Source organism: Protopterus annectens, chromosome 8.part0 (assembly GCF_019279795.1).
Source record: "Protopterus annectens isolate FY-2018-M chromosome 8.part0, PAN1.0, whole genome shotgun sequence".
Taxonomy (NCBI): Eukaryota; Metazoa; Chordata; order Ceratodontiformes; family Protopteridae; genus Protopterus; species Protopterus annectens.
In genome coordinates this window covers 302,351,671-302,370,892 of record NC_056741.1, presented here as the reverse complement: position 1 = coordinate 302,370,892, position 19,222 = coordinate 302,351,671, and the positions used below count along the sequence as shown (strand labels likewise).

The 19,222-nt window shown below is 38.8% G+C and overlaps 1 protein-coding gene across 1 annotated transcript in view; it reads left to right on the top strand.

Moving 5' to 3' along the window:
* The window catches only part of SH2D2A (SH2 domain containing 2A), a 714,173-nt gene that overhangs the window by 43,188 nt on the left and 651,763 nt on the right, over positions 1-19,222 (top strand). Inside the window, exon 2 of the mRNA XM_044079800.1 lies at positions 8,067-8,195. Coding sequence (XP_043935735.1) covers positions 8,067-8,195 — 129 coding nt within the window. The remainder of the gene's footprint in view (positions 1-8,066; positions 8,196-19,222) is intronic.

Genomic DNA, 19,222 nt, shown 5'->3' with positions numbered 1-19,222 from the left:
CAGACCAGTCTGCTAGTCTTCTCCACTCAATAGCTCATGCAGCTTGCGGCCTGGGCACATGTAGCAGGAGCTCAAGGCTTTGAAAGACTGGCCAGCTGTTATATCCCAGATAACTCATACAGCTGAGGCTTGTAGCAGGAGCCCAAGGCTTTGAAAGGCTGGCCAGCTGTTATATCCCAGATAACTCATACAGCTGAGGCTTGTAGCAGGAGCCCAAGGCTTTGAAAGGCTGGCCAGCTGTTATATCCCAGATAACTCATACAGCTGAGGCTTGTAGCAGGAGCCCAAGGCTTTGAAAGACTGGCCAGCTGTTATAGCCCAGATAACTCATACAGCTGAGGCTTGTAGCAGGAGCCCAAGGCTTTGAAAGACTGGCCAGCTGTTATATCCCAGATAACTCATACAGCTGAGGCTTGTAGCAGGAGCCCAAGGCTTTGAAAGACTGGCCAGCTGTTATATCCCTGATAACTCATACAGCTGAGGCTTGTAGCAGGAGCCCAAGGCTTTGAAAGACTGGCCAGCTGTTATATCCCAGATAACTCATACAGCTGAGGCTTCTGCTGCAGTGATTTATGAATTAATTTTTAAAATACTGTCAAACGTTTCCTTCCAACATTCATTTTTTACAAGCAACTCCACATAACTTGTGATTAAGGCCTGATACTGGCTTATAGGAAGAACGTAACAACAAATATTTTCCTTCCTTGACAGTACCACTATAACATTGTATTTCAGTCATGAAATAATATGAGTATATATTCACCACATAGGAAATCAGTTTGTTTCTAGTAAGTTTCCAAATCTCCCTATAGATATCATTGTTCTCCAGAGGTTTACCCAAAGCTTATCCTTTTATCTCCTACCAAATTTTCCCTGCACTTATTCGGAACTATCAGAGAGGTTTTGTCTACCCCTTGGTTATCTTACGCAATGGTCATCAAAAAGTTTGGATTATCTTTATGGCATTTGCACCTCATGTATTCTGAATTATGTATAACTTATAACTATAGGTAAACTTCAAAAATTCTCCATTGTTTATACTGGATTGAAAAAAGAATAGGATAAGTTTCCTGATGCCCTGGACAAATTTCACCTAGTCAGTGTGAATATCACCTTGGGCCTTCGCCGAAAAGAGGAGACTGGCCTAGTGGGTATGGTTGCCACCTTTGTATGTGGTGAAAACCAGACCCAAAACACACCCCTTGCACTACTCACAACCCCTCTTGTCTCTGGCCATTACCCCACACACCCCACACACTTTCCTGCCCATTTTATGACATCATCACACGTGTAATTAAGAGGTAGGATGCCTTATTTTGTTTTCTCCCTTTTCTGGGAAGTCCCAGCATTGCGTTGGCAATGCTTCTCAATTAAAAAGGTCACCCGAGACTGTGTTTTTACAAACTCTGGCATTCCATTTGCAGAGATAAACGGATACAAGAGTTTATACAGTACTTTGGGGACTGTTGGACTAATAATCTGATTTCTGGGTAGTCTGGAAAAATACTGGATAGGTGGCTATGCTACTAGTAAGACTAATATTGTCAAAAAATAAATAAATAAAAGTAAAATAAAACTTTTTTTCTCGTCTGCCTCTCCTACAAAAGTTGCTGGGCACATTAAAACATCTGAGCAGCCTTCATTTTACAGTTGTTTATTTTTTTTCTTATCACAGTTTCTATTAGTTCTCTAATTAAATTATTCCCTGCTGCAGATTACAGCCCTGCAATAATCATTTGAACCATTTGCTGCCTTAGGTAAAGGGCCAAAACTCTCTGGCATTCATGATCATTATAAAAAGGTATCCTTGAGTGACTCCTTTAAAGTTAATATTTTTTATTGAAAGTGTCATCTGTCTCATGTATCTACTTTACTAGACACAGATAATCACTTCTGATGCATTGCCATTGAAATTTCATAATATAACCATTAATATAATATATTATATTAATATAATATGACCATTACACAACCATTAAACATTGGAGTTTGGATAACAGAAGCACACAAGGCTCTGATTGCAAACAAAATAAAAAAGGCAAACTGAAGGGTCATTGGACAATGAGGTTTTTGTGCAGGTACAGGTACATTTTGCCCCTGAACCCCATGTTGAAAGTAACGCAATAAAAAATATGTGCTCTATACTAGTGCTTCAGTTCTCAAGTACAAACTTGCTTGAATATGCCAGCTTTCTGTTTAACTGAAAGAAGGGACTTTCTGTAGTCAGACAGCTTCATCTAATTATACTGGCCAGCACATTTTCAAAAATTATAATGAAATTTGGAAGAAATTACATATTCAGAATACCAACATATAAAAAAAGAATGCCAAATCTGACAAAACAGCCAAAAGTAGAAATACAGACAGCACTATGCATGCAAAGGTACTTACTGAAAAATTATGTATCCTTCCCACACAAAAACAACTATTCCTACCTCAGCTTTGGTGAAGTAAGAATGAACTGCTGCAACACCTCTCTGTATCCAAGAATAACAAGAATGAGAAAGAGGGGTAGGAAGCAGCCCAACTTTTATTGACAGAGGTAAGAGAAATTAAATCTTCATAAAAAGGATAGGAAGAGGAATTTTTATCCAAATGACAGACATCTAACATCTCGATTGGGTTTTGCATCATGACATCGGATGTTACATTGCAGAAACCAATCGTGTTGTTAGATATATATATGTAAAGTTATCTGAGCATTTTCTACAGGGTAGCTATGAATATTATTGATAAAAGGAACTGGCAGTAAAATTTTAAGTATGATGTCTATAAAAAATATAGTACATTAAAGTCAACAGATATGACAAGACAGCTCAGGGATCAAAATGAATATATACCATAACAAGAAATGACTGTTTTGATCACGATTTTTAGTACACAGCTGGACTCCTCAAGAAAATAACAGTTTTCATTTATTTTTTATGATAACCTTGTTTTTTTTAAACTTTACACCTGCACAAATGCAGAATACAATGACTGCATTTGTGCATGTGTAAAGCCTTTACAGGCTGTTTAACATGAGCTTAAATGTATGAGAGCTCTGTGGTGTTGTAGGTGTGGAGTCTAGAAATTGGTTTATGACAGTGGCACTAAAGGCGCCAACTGATGAATTACACAAGTAGTGCTGCAGGCATGAGTGAGGTAACAAACAGCACAAAAATATAACATGTACTTCTACATAAAATGCCGAGCAGAAAAAAAAACGCAAATAAAAATACTAACAAAAAATTGACAGAGAACTTTGAAAATAGTTTTCCTTGTTTTTAGCACTCTTAGAATTTGATTAATGGAAAACCGCACTCACAGACTCAAAAAACATGTTTATTTCATCATGGTTTGGTATTTCTTACATTTTAATACTACTCTGGGACTATTTACAGGTTTTTAAATATTTTTATATGTAATTTCTGAGTCTGACCATATGGGGTCTAGCATTTTGAAGTGATCCTGATTGTTTAGTCTACCTTTAGGTATCTTTAAAAAGAAAACCATGAAGGAAGCTGAGTGCAGAAGTAATAAATGTTCCAATAAGCAGGCGATAGCTTTTAAAAACAATGGTGTTAGCACTTTATTAACCAAGAACTTTCGGAAGGTTCACTAACCCTCCTTCCTCAGACAAAACAGTTAGACTCAATGAAAGGTTGAGGTTAAATACTAGTAACCCCTCCCTAATTAACAAATTTTAATTAACAAAAGACATTCATATAAAAACATTCATATGAACAACCAAACCAACTTTTTCGTCTTGGTTAAACAGAAGGACATCTTTTGTCAGTTTACAAATATATGTAAAATCCTACCATTCTTTTATAAAATATACCTCAATAGAATAAACCTTCTAATAATTCCAATGTATGTATACAAACTAGTATAGGGTTACTAGTATTTAACCTCAACCTTTCATTGAGTCTAACTGTTTTGTCTGAGGAAGGAGGGTTAGTGAACCTTCCGAAAGTTCTTGGTTAATAAAGTGCTAACACCATTGTTTTTAAAAGCTATCGCCTGCTTATTGGAACATTTATTACTTCTGCACTCAGCTTCCTTCGTGGTTTTCTTTTTAAAGGTTTGTTTTGCTGTTTTTGTCTTATACCTTTAGGTATCTCACAATACAGTGCTCGTCTGTACAAAATTACATCACGGAGGCTTCTTTCTTCCTAAAGCTCCTGTGACTGCGTTGATTTGATATGCATACACTGCTGTCTTTCAGTCAGTTTTAAATAACATTTCACGCCATTCAATGACTGGTTAAAACACAAACAGTGAAAATGCTGCAGAACAAACTTTCAAAGTGCTTTTTTCTGCTGCTTCTTTTTAGAATGGTTAAATTGCAGTCTTTTGTGAAGCCTGAATTGTTCTACATTGACTCATCTCCCATTCCCCTTTACACCTAACTTCCCTACCTATCAAAGTGCTAAGGATAATTTGAGCTGTTACTTCTTGTGATTGACAGCTCACAGCAGGAGACTTGTATCATGTACTATTTCCTTGTTCTTGCCTTTACTTTCTGTATGGGTACAGGAAGGACCAGGGAGCTGTGACATCAAAGCATGGGTGGAGTTTTAGGACGTTCGTGGTGCTGTCAGTTTGGGAAGGGAATTGGTGAGAAAACTACCTGTATTCATTGGCCTTGATGACATCAGTGTACTGGAGACTACAGCAAGCTTTTCCAGGGCAGAATAAAAGTTTTTTGAAAGTGAAACCATCACAGTACAGTAAGGTACTGTTCTAGTGGAGAGAAACAGTCAATTTAAAATATTTTAAATGCTGTGTTGTTGTTTATTCATAGCAGGGACTGTAAATAGGGACAGAAAGGACAGATAAATTGAGCATTTAGTAGCAGAATCCTATTGTTGTCCTTTAGAAGAAAACACTACTAATTTGCTAAAGTGTGAGTTGAGTTTTCTTTTTTGTTTATAACTGAAAACTAAGACTAAAGACTTAACTTTTGTTCGGGCTCAAAATGCTAACTCCAGGCTAAACTATTTATCTGAGGTGTGGCTACTAGTAATCTGTGACTGATAAGGCTTAGTTAAATAGCCATGTTTGACATCCATTATTTTTAATGGCTCTGAAGCTAGAGCTAACCTTATGGTAAATCTCTTAGCCTTTGTGTTTGTGATGTAACAGAGGATAGCCAAACATGGGAAAGAACGTGAGATTTCAGAAAAAGTAAACAGGAACATATTCAAACACAAAACAAATGGAATAATTATTAAGGCATATTTTTTCAATGTGTGGCACATTCAGTGTTGAATTACAGGGAAGAAAAATTACCTTTGGGAAGAAAAACTTGTAATTTGTGTAGAGTTCTCCTTTAACAGGATTAATGGAATAGCCTAAGAAATAGTTTGGTCTTATGTCTGTGGTCTTTTTAATCTCAGTAGTAACTGCACAACTAAGTCTGTTTGTGTAACTGTGCAAATAGTGGCTCCTAAGCCAAAATTAGTAGTTGTTAGGATGTAGCTCATTCACAAGGTCACGCCAGAAAATTATTTGCTAAAACTTCTTGCCACTGAAGATATGGAGGATACCATACCAAAACTGTAGAACAGTAGTCTCAAAAGAGTGTATACCTACTTTTGAGAATTAAAATATTTGCTAACTCTTTTTTGTAGTCCTTTCTTGTGATTAGCTCTTCCTGAAATTTTTATTAACTGCAGAAATTGTTTTCAATTGACTATTTGCTGTATTTAATCCTTTTCTGTTTCTATTAATTTGATTATTTATTTTTGTTTATGCATCATATCTGTACTTTATCATCCCCAAGTAATCTTCTGATGTAGATATTCCACTACTGGTGAAAAAGTCTTTTGTGTGTTGAATTTATTCTTTCTGATTAGCTCTGTACCACAGCAACTGCATGAAACTTGCCAGTCGTTGCCATCAGTGAGACACTGGATTCCTGTAACTTTAGATTTCTGTAATCATAAATAAGAGTCTATCCATTTAATAAAACAAATGAGTAGTCAACTCACATTTTCAGGTATTATCCCAAGACAAGTTCCATGCAGAAGTAGTCAGTTCAGTAAGACTACAAGGAATTAGTTACCCTAAATATTTAAAGTGTAATCACCACATTAAAACCAATGCTCTTCAAATCTGTTAAAGACTAGGATTTTGTACAGAATAAAAGAACTGATAACTGACACAAATATCTTAACAGCTTAGACCTATGTACCCCCTAGAACAGTTTAGACCTGTGTCCTCCTAGAACAGTTTAGACCTGTGTCCTCCTAGAACAGTTTAGACATATGTACTCCCTGGAACAGTTTAGATATATGTACTCCCTAGAACAGCTTAGACCTATGTACTCCCTAGAAGAGTTTAGACCTATGAACTCCCTAGAACAGTTTAGACTGGTATACTCCCTAGAACAGCTTAGATTTATATAATCCCTAGAACAGCTTAGACTTGTGTACTGTTTAGCCTGATATGGGTTTTCAGCATTTTTACAAATCTATATTTAGTTAACTCTCTAAGCTTGAACAAAGCTATGACAGAATTCTTAAATTTACTCCTAACCACTCCTCTGAGACTCATTGCAACAGGTCCTTGCATTGGCCTGATCTCAAGCACTAGACAGTTCTGATATACCTGAAAGTTGCTCAGACATTCCTTTACTCTCCTGACAATTGTCCTGGTATTAGAAAACTTACTAGATAGTACATTTCCATTTGCAGCATCCAATTAACACATTCAATCCTCTTTCAAACCTTATTCTTATGTAATCACTATGGTGAGCCCCTTTTTCTCATATGTATATCAGAAAAAAATGAAACAGCCACCTTGCAGCAGTTTGGCAAACCACACTTACTGTGCTCTCAGAGAGGGAAATTTCAATCATCTCTGCATCACAGAACACCGCAGCTATACCAATACAGTTACTTAAACTACGATCACTTTTTACTGCTTACTTTGCATGTCTTTACCATCAACTTAATACCACTCTTAACCCATATCCTGTACCGAAGGCGTCAGTGTAACCGTTATCTTCTGATTCAACGTTTTTATATCTCCTGGCCATCACAGAATTACCTGACCATTTTTTTAGTTCTACACTTTTATTGCATTTATCTAAATATGTATGATGTTTCTTAGCCTTCTAGTCGTAAGCTGTTAAATTAATCCTTATAACTTATTATCGCAGCATGTCTTATCGAACATATCATTGCACCTCTGTAGAATAAATGCACTGAAAGCAATGTATACCTCTTGATGGTATCTTGATATCTTTGAGTTAGTAACAGTATTATTTCAGAGATACTTTCTATCAAATTTTCTTAATTTGTTTTATTTTTATTATCACTATCTGTTAAGCTTTATTGCATAGTCCTGGACTTGCATTTGTCATTCTTCATTTTCTTACTGTTTGTCTCTAAGCAAGTTACTTAAATAGATAGTGTTCATGGGTTCTCTCAGAAATTAAACAGAGTTATCTGGTTAACAAAAAATAAAATAATAAAAAATGTTGTTGCATTTGCCATTTATATTGTGATTGTTCTTAGTGGAGCTTTTCTTCCCAGACCACCAGTGAAAGTGCATCATGTGAGGGGGTTGGTGTAATAATTATAGTCTTTAACCCTTTAATTCACAGATACAATGTACAGTATTTTAATCTGACCTCTGGTTATTGGCAGGGCTTGTAATAGTCTTCAGACTAATAGCTTAGTATGACTCTGTGAACATGCTATGCCTAGGCATAAATGTTTGGTTATGAAACATAAATAAACAAACCTCCACAATAATGAATTATAGTAGTTTGGAGTAGTGTTGCTAAAAATACCAATTACAGTGTGTTAAAAATTACAGTGTGTTAAAGCTTTGGCCTGTAATGCTTAATGTTGTTGCTGTTATTACTGCACTAACTGTGTGTCACCTTTCAAGATAGTGGGGAAATTATTCATATTTTCATTCAGTAAATGGCATGGGTCATCCACTTAAAGTGACAAGTTCAGTAGAAATGATGCCTTAAATCGAGTGAAGTTGTAGACTGATGTTGACATTTGGAATTATGTTGCAGTTTGGACGTATGAATACATTTTTTTTCTATATTATCTTTTTAGATAAAAAGGATAAAAAGGTAATAAACATGCAGTACCCATTGGTAGTCACTGCTGCCCACGAAGCAGATGTGATAGCATGTGCCTCAGGCATGGGTGAGACGTTCCAACCCCTGAAGGCAGCAACACTTGGTGAGTACTAATGTAAACTGTTTGCGTGTGTGTGTGTGTGTGTGTGTGTGTGTGTGTGTGTGTGTGTGTGTGTGTCAGAGTGTGTGTGTGTTGGGGGGGTGCATGAGCATGTGTGTGTCTGTAGAATTTAACTTGATCTGGGTACTTTACCAGTCTGTTCCAGTGCAATTTTATATGTTGCTGTGACCAAAGCTCATTAATCTTTTTTTAAGCTCACTGAAGATTTATGCCACACAACAAAATTATGAAATGCTAAATTAACACAGAAATATAGATTTACATACCTGGTAAATACAATCTGGTGCAATAAGTCTGCTATATTTTTGATATATGGATACATGTCTTGCATTTATCCCATACCGTCTTGAATTCCTCACTATTTGTACCAACTCTGCATCAGAAGAAAAGCTGTTTCAGTCATCTGTCATACATTTTAGATAAATACTCTTGTGTACCTCTCTCTCACCCACATATTTTTGGTCTTCAATTCATGCCTTTTTTTTTCGGCATACCTTATTTGTAACAGGATTTTGAGAAATAGCTGTTGTTCTGAAGTTCTAAAGGTAAGCAATTAACATAAAGTGTGTGATTTTACTGTTTGCGAGCACTTAACACAAAATATCTCCTAATAAATGAGGCAATTTCAAAATAGATGTTGTGTGTATCTCTTTGGAAACTTTAAAAGAAATAATGTGTGGGAGATATATTCTAATCTGAAGCTGTTTATGTCAGCATGTGAAATGCTGTAGTAGCATGAATGTCATCTTCAAGAGAGTCTTACTTCACATATCTTTATTTATCGATAACTTTTGGCTGGATGTGAGTAAATCAAGCATTACTCATACCAAGCATCGAGTTATTGCTATTATACTCTTTTTAAAATGTTGTTTAGTATTGCTTGTTTGTTATTTTTCTTAATATTTAGTTAATTGTATATTCTTCTGCTTTATAGTACTAAAATAATTCTCTTGTTTAGCTTTTATCATTATTTAGGTTGGACTTGCTTTCTTAAAATGCAACTGTGAATCCTGAGTGTATGTGTTATATGGCGGATCCCGGCACCTGACAGGCAGCTGACTGTTATTTTGTCCTTATTTAACCTAGTGTGTGGGACATCAGTGTGCCTCACTATCGAGTCACCTATGAATAGTGTGTTGGGCATGCTGTTTTGCCTTAGGGGCTTTGGTTGAGTGGCACATTGTTTAGGAGAGTTATGTGTCTCGTGATTAGTGTTGTGTTGTGGTCGAGTGCTTTTCTGCCTTGGAGGTCTCTAATGTTTGGGTAGATTTTTATTGAGAGCCTCAGTGAAGGTGGGTGTGTGGTTTGTGCTTTAATGTGAAGACAGTGCTGGTGTGTATTCTAGAGAGCTATGTGTTCCATGTGGTGTGGTGCAAGTGTTGATCTTCTCCTCTTAACCAGCTGTTCCCGTCTTGGCTGGAGAGTGCATGGCTTCCAATTTGGATATATAAGTGCATCTCTTGTAACTCTGTGTGTTGGGAGGTAAGAGGAGAGGGCTGTCATTGTACATGAGGCAGTTGCTACATTGCCTCAAGATGTCCAAGTTCACCAGTACAAATATGACTCTGTCATTGTACATGTGGGTGGGAATGACCTAAGGCATACCTCCCTGAACTACATGAAAAGAGACATGGAAGAGCGCTCGGATTATGTAGTCCAGGTGGGTATGACCCTAGCCCTGAGCAGCATCCTACCATCACCCAAAATGATACCACAGTACAAGCAGAAAATGATTGAGTTCAACATTTGGCTAAGTTTCTGCTGTCATTCTAAGGGGATCCAGTATCTGTCTGCCTGGGATGACATGACTGACAGACCTCGATGCTTTGCCAGAGATGGCCTGCATCTGTCACCCCTGGGCTTCCGAATACTGGCTAAGGCTCTTGCCACCCCTATAGTGCCCTTTTTAGGCAGTGTTCCAAAGACCAAATTACCACTGTAATCGCTACAAACAAATGCAATCTGAGGGTCATGCTGCTCAATGCTAGAAGTCTAAATCTCAAAATGCACTCGGTCAAAGCACTCCTTAAAATGGAGAACATTGACATTTGTGCTGTAACAGAGACCTGGTTCAAGGCAGCAAAAAGCACCCCTGCACTACCAGGCTATAACTCATTCCACACCTTTTGGCCCCAGAACTTGAACTGAAGCTCCAAAGGCAGTGGTGTCTCCATATTCATAAATGATGCGCATACCTCCAGACTAGTAGCCCAACATAATGTATCTGAGATACTTCAGGTGCAGCTAACATTGGGTAAGACAGCGATTCAGGTCATAGCCTGCTATAGGTTCCCAACCATGTCCCAAGACTCACACTCCACGTTCTTATGCACCCAGGAGTATATTAGGGTCCAACCTAACACTCTCATAATGGGTGACTTCAACTACCCCTCCATTAACTGGAAAAACTATTCATGTACCAATACACTTGCCCAACGTGTTCTGTAATTTATTAATTCCAGTGCCCTGGACCAGCTCGTTCTTACGTCCACTAGAGGTAGCAAGATCCTTGACCTGGTCATTACTAACATGGGCAACCATTGCTCTACACCAAACGTCAACTACTGTCTGGTTAGATCCGACCACAAACTAATCACCTTGGAAATCCACATCCCTCCCACCCCACCCACCCCCACAAAGGTAACCACCATGAAAAACTTCTCCAACGCTAACTTAGGGCTCCTAAAAACAGAGGTGGCTAACCCATGCCATCTTGAATTCCTCACTATTTGTACCCACTCTGCATCAGAAGAAAAGCTGTTTCAGTCATCTGTCATACATTTTAGATAAATAAACTTATGTACCTCTCTCTCACCCACACATTTTTTGTTCTTCAATTCATGTCTTTTTTTCGGCATACCTTATTTTTAACAGGATTTTGAGAAATAGCTGTTGTTCTGAAGTTCTGAAGGTAAGGAATTAACATAAAGTGTGTGGTTTTTACTGTTTGTGAACACTTAACACTTAAAATATCTTGTAATAAATGAGGCAATTTCAAAATAGATACTGCGTCTATCTCTTTGGAAACTTTAAAAGAAATAATGTGTGGGAGAGATATTCTAAACTGAAGCCGTTTGTATCAGCATGTGAAATGTTGTAGTAGCATGAATGTCATCTTCAAGAGAGCCTTACTTTACATATCTTTATTTATCGATAACATTTGGCTGGATGTGAGTAAACCAAACATTACTCACACCCAGCATTGAGTTACTGCTATTATACTCTTTTTAAAATTTGTTTAATATTGCTTGTTTGTTATTTTTCTTAATATTTAGTTAATTGTATATTCTTCTGCTTTATAGTACTAAAATAATTCTCTTGTTTAGCTTTCATCATTATTTAGGTTGGACTAGCTTTCTTAAAATGCAACTGTGAATCCTGAGTGTATGCGTTATATGGCGGATCCTGGCACCTGACAGGCAGCTGACTGTTATTTTGTCCTTATTTAACCTAGTGTGTGGGACATCAGTGTGCCTCACTATCAAGTCACCTATGAATAGTGTGTTGGGCATGCTGTTTTGCCTTAGGGGCTTTGGTTGAGTGACACACTGTTTAGGAGAGTTATGTGTCTCGTGATTAGTGTTGTGTTGTGGTCTTGTGCATTTCTGCCTTGGAGGTCTCTGCTGTTTGGATGGATTTTTATTGAGAGCCTCAGTGAAGGTGGGTGTGTGGTTTGTGCTTTTATGTGAAGACAGTGCTGGTGTGTGTTCTGGAGGGCTATGTGTTCCATGTGGTGTGGTGCAAGTGTTGACCTTCTCCTCTTCACCAGCTATTCCGGTCTTGGCAGGAGAGTGTGTGGCTTCCATTTTGGATATATAAGTGCATCTCTCACAAGTCTGAGTGTTGGGAGGTATGATGAGTGGGTTGTCAGTGTACATGAGGCAGTTGCTACATTGCCTCAGGATACCCAAGTTCACCAGTACAAATATGACTCTGTCATTGTACATGTGGGTGTGAATGACCTAAGACATACCTCCCTGAACTACCTAAAAAGAGACATGGAGGAGCTCTCAGATTATGTAGCCTAAGTGGGTATGACCCTAGCCCTGAGCAGCATCCTACCATCACCCAGAATGATACTGCAGTACAAGCAGAAAATGGTTGATTTCAACAATTGGCTAAGTTTCTGTTGTCATTCTAAGGGGATGCAGTATCTGTCTGTCTGGGATGATGTGATTGACAGACCTCGATGCTTTGCCAGTGATGGCCTGCATCTGTCACCCCTGGGCTTCCTGATACTGGTTAAGGCTCTTGCCACCCCTATAGTGCCTTTTTAAGGTGGTGTTCCAAAGACCAAATTACCACTGTAACAGCTACAAACAAATGCAATCTGAGGGTCATGATGCTCAATGCTAGAAGTCTAAATCTCAAAATGCACTCACTCAAAGCACTCCTTAAAATGGAGAACATTGACATTTGTGCTGTAACAGAGACCTGGTTCAAGGCAGCAAAAAGCAGCCCTGCACTACCAGGCTATAACTCATTCCACACCTTTTGGCCCCAGAATTTGGACCGAAGCTCCAAAGGCAGTGGTGTCTCCACATTCATAAATGTTGTGCATACCTCCAGACTGGTAGCCCAACATAATGTATCTGAGATACTTCAGGTGCAGCAAACATTGGGTAAGACAGTGATTCAGGTCATAGCCTGCTCTAGGTACCCAACCATGTCCCAAGACTCACACTGCACGTTCCTATGCACCCAGGAGAATATTAGGGTCTAACCTAACACTCTCATACTGGGTGACTTCAACTACCCCTCCATTAACTGGGAAAACTACTCATGTACCAATACACTTGCCCAGTGCTTTCTGGAATTCATTAATTCCAGTGCCCCGGACCAGCTCATTCTTACCCCCACTAGAGGTAGCAACATCCTTGACCTGGTCATTGCTAACATGGATGACCATTGCTCTACACCAAAAGTCAACTCTTCCCTGGTTAGATCCGACCACAAACTAATCATCTTGGAAATCCACATCCCTCCTACCGCCCCCCCCCCCCCCACAAAGTTAACCACCATGAAAAACTTCTCCAAAGCTACATTTGGGCTCCTAAAAACAGAGGTGGCTAACTTCACGGCACCCATGCAAATGGAGAATAGTTGCATGACCGCCAAATCATACACCAGTGCACTGTACGAACACGTACACAAATGCATGGATCCTACCATACCTTATAGAACTAAGACACTCTCCTAAAGGAAAGGAAGCCAATCTGATGGTCCCCTACCATAAACAAACTCTACAACAGAAGGAGGAACTGATGTGGAATAAGGTGAAGTCCCAAGACTGTAAAAACTACTTTATCAGCCTCAACAAAAGGTTGAGATCCCTCATCAAATCCTCTAAAGCTAGCTATGAAAACAGAATTGCAGCAGATAGTAAAGACAACCACAAGGCCTTCTATAGTTGTGTAAAGAATCTCCACTCCAATACCCAGATTTGCTCTGAGATACTGCACAATGGTGCCTCATATACCGAGCCAACAGATATTTCCAATACACTGGCCAACAGATTTAGTGCCAATTTTACCCTTCCCCCCAAAGGACCAATCACGATACCAGTAGATTGCCAGGCACCCAGAATTACTGCTGCACAGATTAAAACAGCACTGTCCAAGGCCAAGAATACAGCTTCTATGGGACCTGACAATATCCCCGGCTGTGTTCTACATGAAGTACAGAGTGAACTGGCACCTCACTTGTATGCCCTGTTCAGTCACAGCCTCATCTCAGGCTTTGTCCCTACCAAATGCCGCACTGCTACAGTCATCCCTCTCCAAGGGGGGTGTGTGACTACAGACCCCGGGAACTGTCACCCAATTAGTCTGATGAGTCTGATATGGAAAGCTATGGAACACGTCATCATGGACCTAATAAACAAGGATATAGGGAATCTCCAAACTCTGGATCCTACACAGTTTGGTTTTGTGAAGGGTAGATCATGTCTGTTCAACTTGGTCGACTTCATTGAGTCAGTCACCAGAGCTGTGGATGAAGGCAAGGTGGTTCATACAGCCTACCTTGATCTGGCCAAGGCCTTTGATACCATTCCCCACTCAGGAATCATAGAAAAACTCACTAAGCTAGGCATCAACCCCTATATCACTTGATGGGTTGCAAACTGGCTTACAGGTAGAACCCACAGTGTGAAAGTTGCGGACTCCAAGTCAGACTGTCAACCAGTCATGAGTGGACTCCCACAGGGTTCAGTCCTGGGTCCTATCCTGTTTGGTATCTACTTCTCTAAAGTCCAGGCCTACATGAAGGGACTCTGGCTGACAAAGGTCGCAGACGATTGCAAGTTGGGAGCAATTATTATCCCCCCAAGTGATGTTGACATCCTACAGAAAGGCCTCAATGAGACCAATGACATGTGCCAGAACTATGGTCTTAAGCTCAATGCCAAAAAATGTGTCATCATCCCCCTTGTGAAGAACCCAGTTCCCTTGAATTACCATATCAATGGTAGTCCACTGAACACAGAAGGTGTTATAATATATCTAGGAACACAGGTTGACAGCAACCTCTCTTTTGACCACCACATTGCCACTGTGGTCAGAACGTTCTTCTATGTGGCACATCTCATTACTAAGGGTTTTGCATCCAGGAAGAAAGAGGTCATTGTCTCCTTGTATTCTTCTCTCATTAGGCCAATCGAGTACAATGCCCCATTTGGTATAAACCTCACTAGCCACCTGCAACAACTGGAGAGGCCACAAAAGTACCTCACAAAGAGGATCCTAGGCCTTAAACACTTGTCCTATATGGACAGACTCAAAAAGCTCTAACTATTCTCTGTCTAATATCGCCTACTTAGAGGTGATCTCTGCTTGACTTACAAAGCCATGTCTGACCCAGCTCTCTTGGAAATGCTACATCTAAAGAAATCACAATCCCTCCACACCACATACTCCAGAGACCTCAACCTCATTACCACAATCTACAGAACATGCTGGAGGGTCATGTTCATAACCCAAAGACTGCCCTTGCTATAACGTAGACTTCCCATACATGTCAAGGAGAGCAACTCACTGGCCCTCTTCAAGAGGAATCTTGATGCATGGATGGAAAATAGAAAATTCACCCTGGGGAACAGTCCAGTGGCTCTGCTCGACAGAGGCACTAGGAACTAAGGTCGGGTGGCACGATGCCAGGGTAATCCTATGGGCTAGGCTTGTAAAGGTTCCAGGGCCATTAGCCTAGTACACACTTATGAACCTATGAAAATTAGTTGATTTGTATTGCTGTTTGGTCTTATTAATTCTATGGTGAATGTTCTATGTGGCTATAACTGAGAACTGTTCTTTGTGTACAGTCTGCCTATCAGAAATAAATAAAAAACAGTGCACAAAAATAACTATATGGCAAGCAAGTGAAGTTAGTCTGTCCAGTCTAATTAGATAATTTTCATGAACTTATTCAAAATGTATTAAATATATAAAAGGTTAATGAGCTAGATTGCACAGGCATTTCCAGTAGGGTTCAAAACTGCATACCCTGTCTTTTACATACTTATAGCAGCTATTAGTTATTGCCTCACATGGATTATGTGTTGCTATCCTACATAAAATCATTGAAAACTAGTGAATAAGACATTCTAGTGTGAGTGGTCACAAGAATTTGGCCACAAGCTTTGAGACCCTGAGATATACCTAAAACAGTATATCTTTTACAGGGTCAGATCCTGAAAGTTCCCCAGTCTACTTCTGGCATCAATAAATAACCCATGTTTCTTAAAAGACACATAATGGAAACAAATAGAGTTCTCATTCAGGTTATATAGAATGCCTGACAATAACTATATCCTTGGATTTTAGTAAAACTTTTAGTACTTGTCTGAATGTAACATTTTTGTTTGGTTTACTGGTTTCTATGCTGTCTGTCCATGGAAAATAGTGTTTGTATTAACTGACTTCAGAGACAGTTGGTTAGGCATCACAGTTAGCAGTGTTTGTTCTTACTTTGAGCTCCAAAGCAGTAGCTGGAATTTTTGTCATACGTAATGCTTGATTTACAACAAGCACACTGATTTCTGTATCCATTCAGAGTACATGTATGTGAATATCATTTAGGGTTTATTGTATAAGTGGGCTTATTATAGTGGATTCTGTAAATAACAGAAGGGATCATTCATCTCAAATATAGTGCCTGACTTTATTGAGTAACCTGGGCTCTGACCAAAATCTGAGCCTAATTTTGAATTCAGGCATTTGCTGTCAACCATTGCTTGGTAAATATTCTGAATATGGAAAGTGAGAAATATACTGAACAATTCTCTTCCTAACCACTTGCCCATTTTGAAAAAAAAATTGTAACATGATATAACCTCTGCCATACAACAAAAGCTAGGAAAAATGTTGTTTAGGCAATTTGAAACCCAAGCTGTAAAGCCTATTTGTGTCTTTTATGATGTGCACTAAAACATTCACATATAAAACTTTCAAGAACATTTCAGCCTCCTCTATATACACACACACACACACACACACACACACACACACACACACACACACACACACACACACACACACACACACACACACACACACACACACAGTCTGACTTGCCACAATAATTCTTTGTATTCTAATATTGTTTCACAGGCATAAACACAACAGAATGGGGGACTTGGGAACAGAAAGTGAAACGGAGACATATCCAGTACTCCAGAGACTACCTATAAGAGGGAGGGGAAAGGGAAGAGGAAGGAGATAAACAACAAAAGAAGTGCTGGATTAGACCATGATGGCATTAATTATATTATTAGAGATAAAGATTTTATTGTGTGAAAATGATTTTTATATCTTTAGCAACAGCTTGACATTATTGGTACACATTTTCTTTGACCGCGAAGGGGTTTAAGTTCATTCTACACAGGGGGTTTGATTTGTTTGATGTACTATTGGAACTAAGGCTATTTATGAAAGCTTGTTTTGGCTTTTTATTTCATCTCAGACAGTGGTGACAAAAAATGGCGGGGACACTATCAGTTTAGATTTTCTGATAAAATATTACTGGGCTGGCATTGTTTAGGTGCATACCACTGCAGTTCATTATACTTCTTGGACAAATCCTAAAACTAAGGTCAGGTTAAACAATTTAAAGAGGAGTTTCACAAGGGCATGTTTTTTTAATACCTTTGTTGAATTATCCCTTAAGACATAGGCAAACATACATATATAAAAAAGAAAACAAACACGTTCACAGTTACAAACATTATACATCACTTACATGCTTTTATGTAATTATCATCAATCCAACATTACATAAATTCCTCTATTCCTCCCTTCCCTTAAACCTGACTTCTCTTCTAAAACATTATTCTGCAGTATTATTCCTACAATTTCCATTTTTAAGTAGTTTGATCCTACCTTTTTATAAAGATCCCACGTCCAGTTCTTTTATCTCTGTTAGAATATTTACTTCTTTAGGTACAGTTGGTTTAGACTTTGATTTCCATTTTCTAGTAATGCTTTGTCGGCAGCTACCAGAATTAAACTCAGCAAAGCCTTACTTTGTCTAGGCAATTCAGATCCTGTATGCCAGCTGAAAAAAAATAATTTCCTTAGTTGCACTGATTTGCCCACAAGGGCATGTTTGGTGCTATTTATTAGGTATCTACGTAAATTATCAGACCCCGTGGATGTAGCATCTGCTGTCTTAGAAAGCACTTTCAGTACACGTTCATTGTGATATTAGGAGATATAAGGGATATGTGGAATAAAGATAGCTTTCAGTGCTAAACTTTGCACTAACATTCATCGACTAGTAGAGGGATAAAGGCCTAAATATGGCCCAGGTGATCCGGGTTCAGTTAGAGGCTTGGGCATCAGGGATGTGCCCATCCAGGGGGGAGGGTGCTCATTGTAAATACTCCTTAATGAGAGGTGTTGTCCAATGAGGAAGGAAGCCCTTAGACATGATAGCAAATGTACGGGAGTGGAGAATTAAGAGTAAGACATAACCTTTCCCCAGGAAGTAGAAGCATTTACCAGCACCCCCCCCCCCCCCCACTGATGCCCTTAAGATCCATGTTTGCCTCAACTCACTTGGAGAAGTCCATGGAAGAAAAGGAGGAACAGGTAGATCTGCTGATGGATGAGGGTCACTGGGATGGCTGGTTGGACAGAATAAAGTAGATATCCAAAGGGAAAAAACATTTGCAGTAATTTTGTCTGCCAGAATATTTGCTGTGCCTACTGGGTCTGAGTAGGTAGTGCCATTTTGAATAAGTTTAGGACACTGCCGAGGTCCTAGTTTCCTTATGCAACTAAAGAAGAACCTGTAATCATCCCTGACTTCAGAAGTTCATTTAAGTTCATGATTTACCTTACTGTCCTTGATAGTAGCTTTTGTTTCCTTACTGACAATTTTTTTAACAAGAAACATCTTTATTGAATTATCACTTATGACACAGGCAATCATGCATTTATATAAAATGAAAACAAACCATATTGACATATTTTCAGTTGCAAACATTGTACATAACTTATACTCTATACAGTCATTGTCAGTCAAATATTACATAGCCCATTCAATTAAAGCCCTTCCATAAACCTCATTCCTTCTGCAAAACATAATTCTGTATGTATTTTCCACAATTCCCATTTTTTCTATGTAATTTACTTCTACCCTTTTCTAAAGATTCCACTTCTAGTTCTTTTATCTCTGTTATTATATTCACTACTTCTTAGTTAGACTTTGACATTCATTTTCCAGCAATTGCTTTTTTTGGCAGACACTGGAATTAAACTCAGCAAGGCCTTACTATGTCTAGGCAATTCCAATTCTGTATCACAGCTCAAAAATGTTCTCCTTAGTTACACAACTTTGCTCACCCAGTATTTCTGGCAGAGTAATCTGCAGGGAATTGTTAAAGTCTGCCAACTCATTACACTCTGAAACAATATGTTCCCAAGTACCTCTTTTTTCCCCATCACGCATCCAGCATTTGCAATCAACCTAAGAAAAAACTCTTTGGAGTCTGCTTGGAGTATTAAAATACC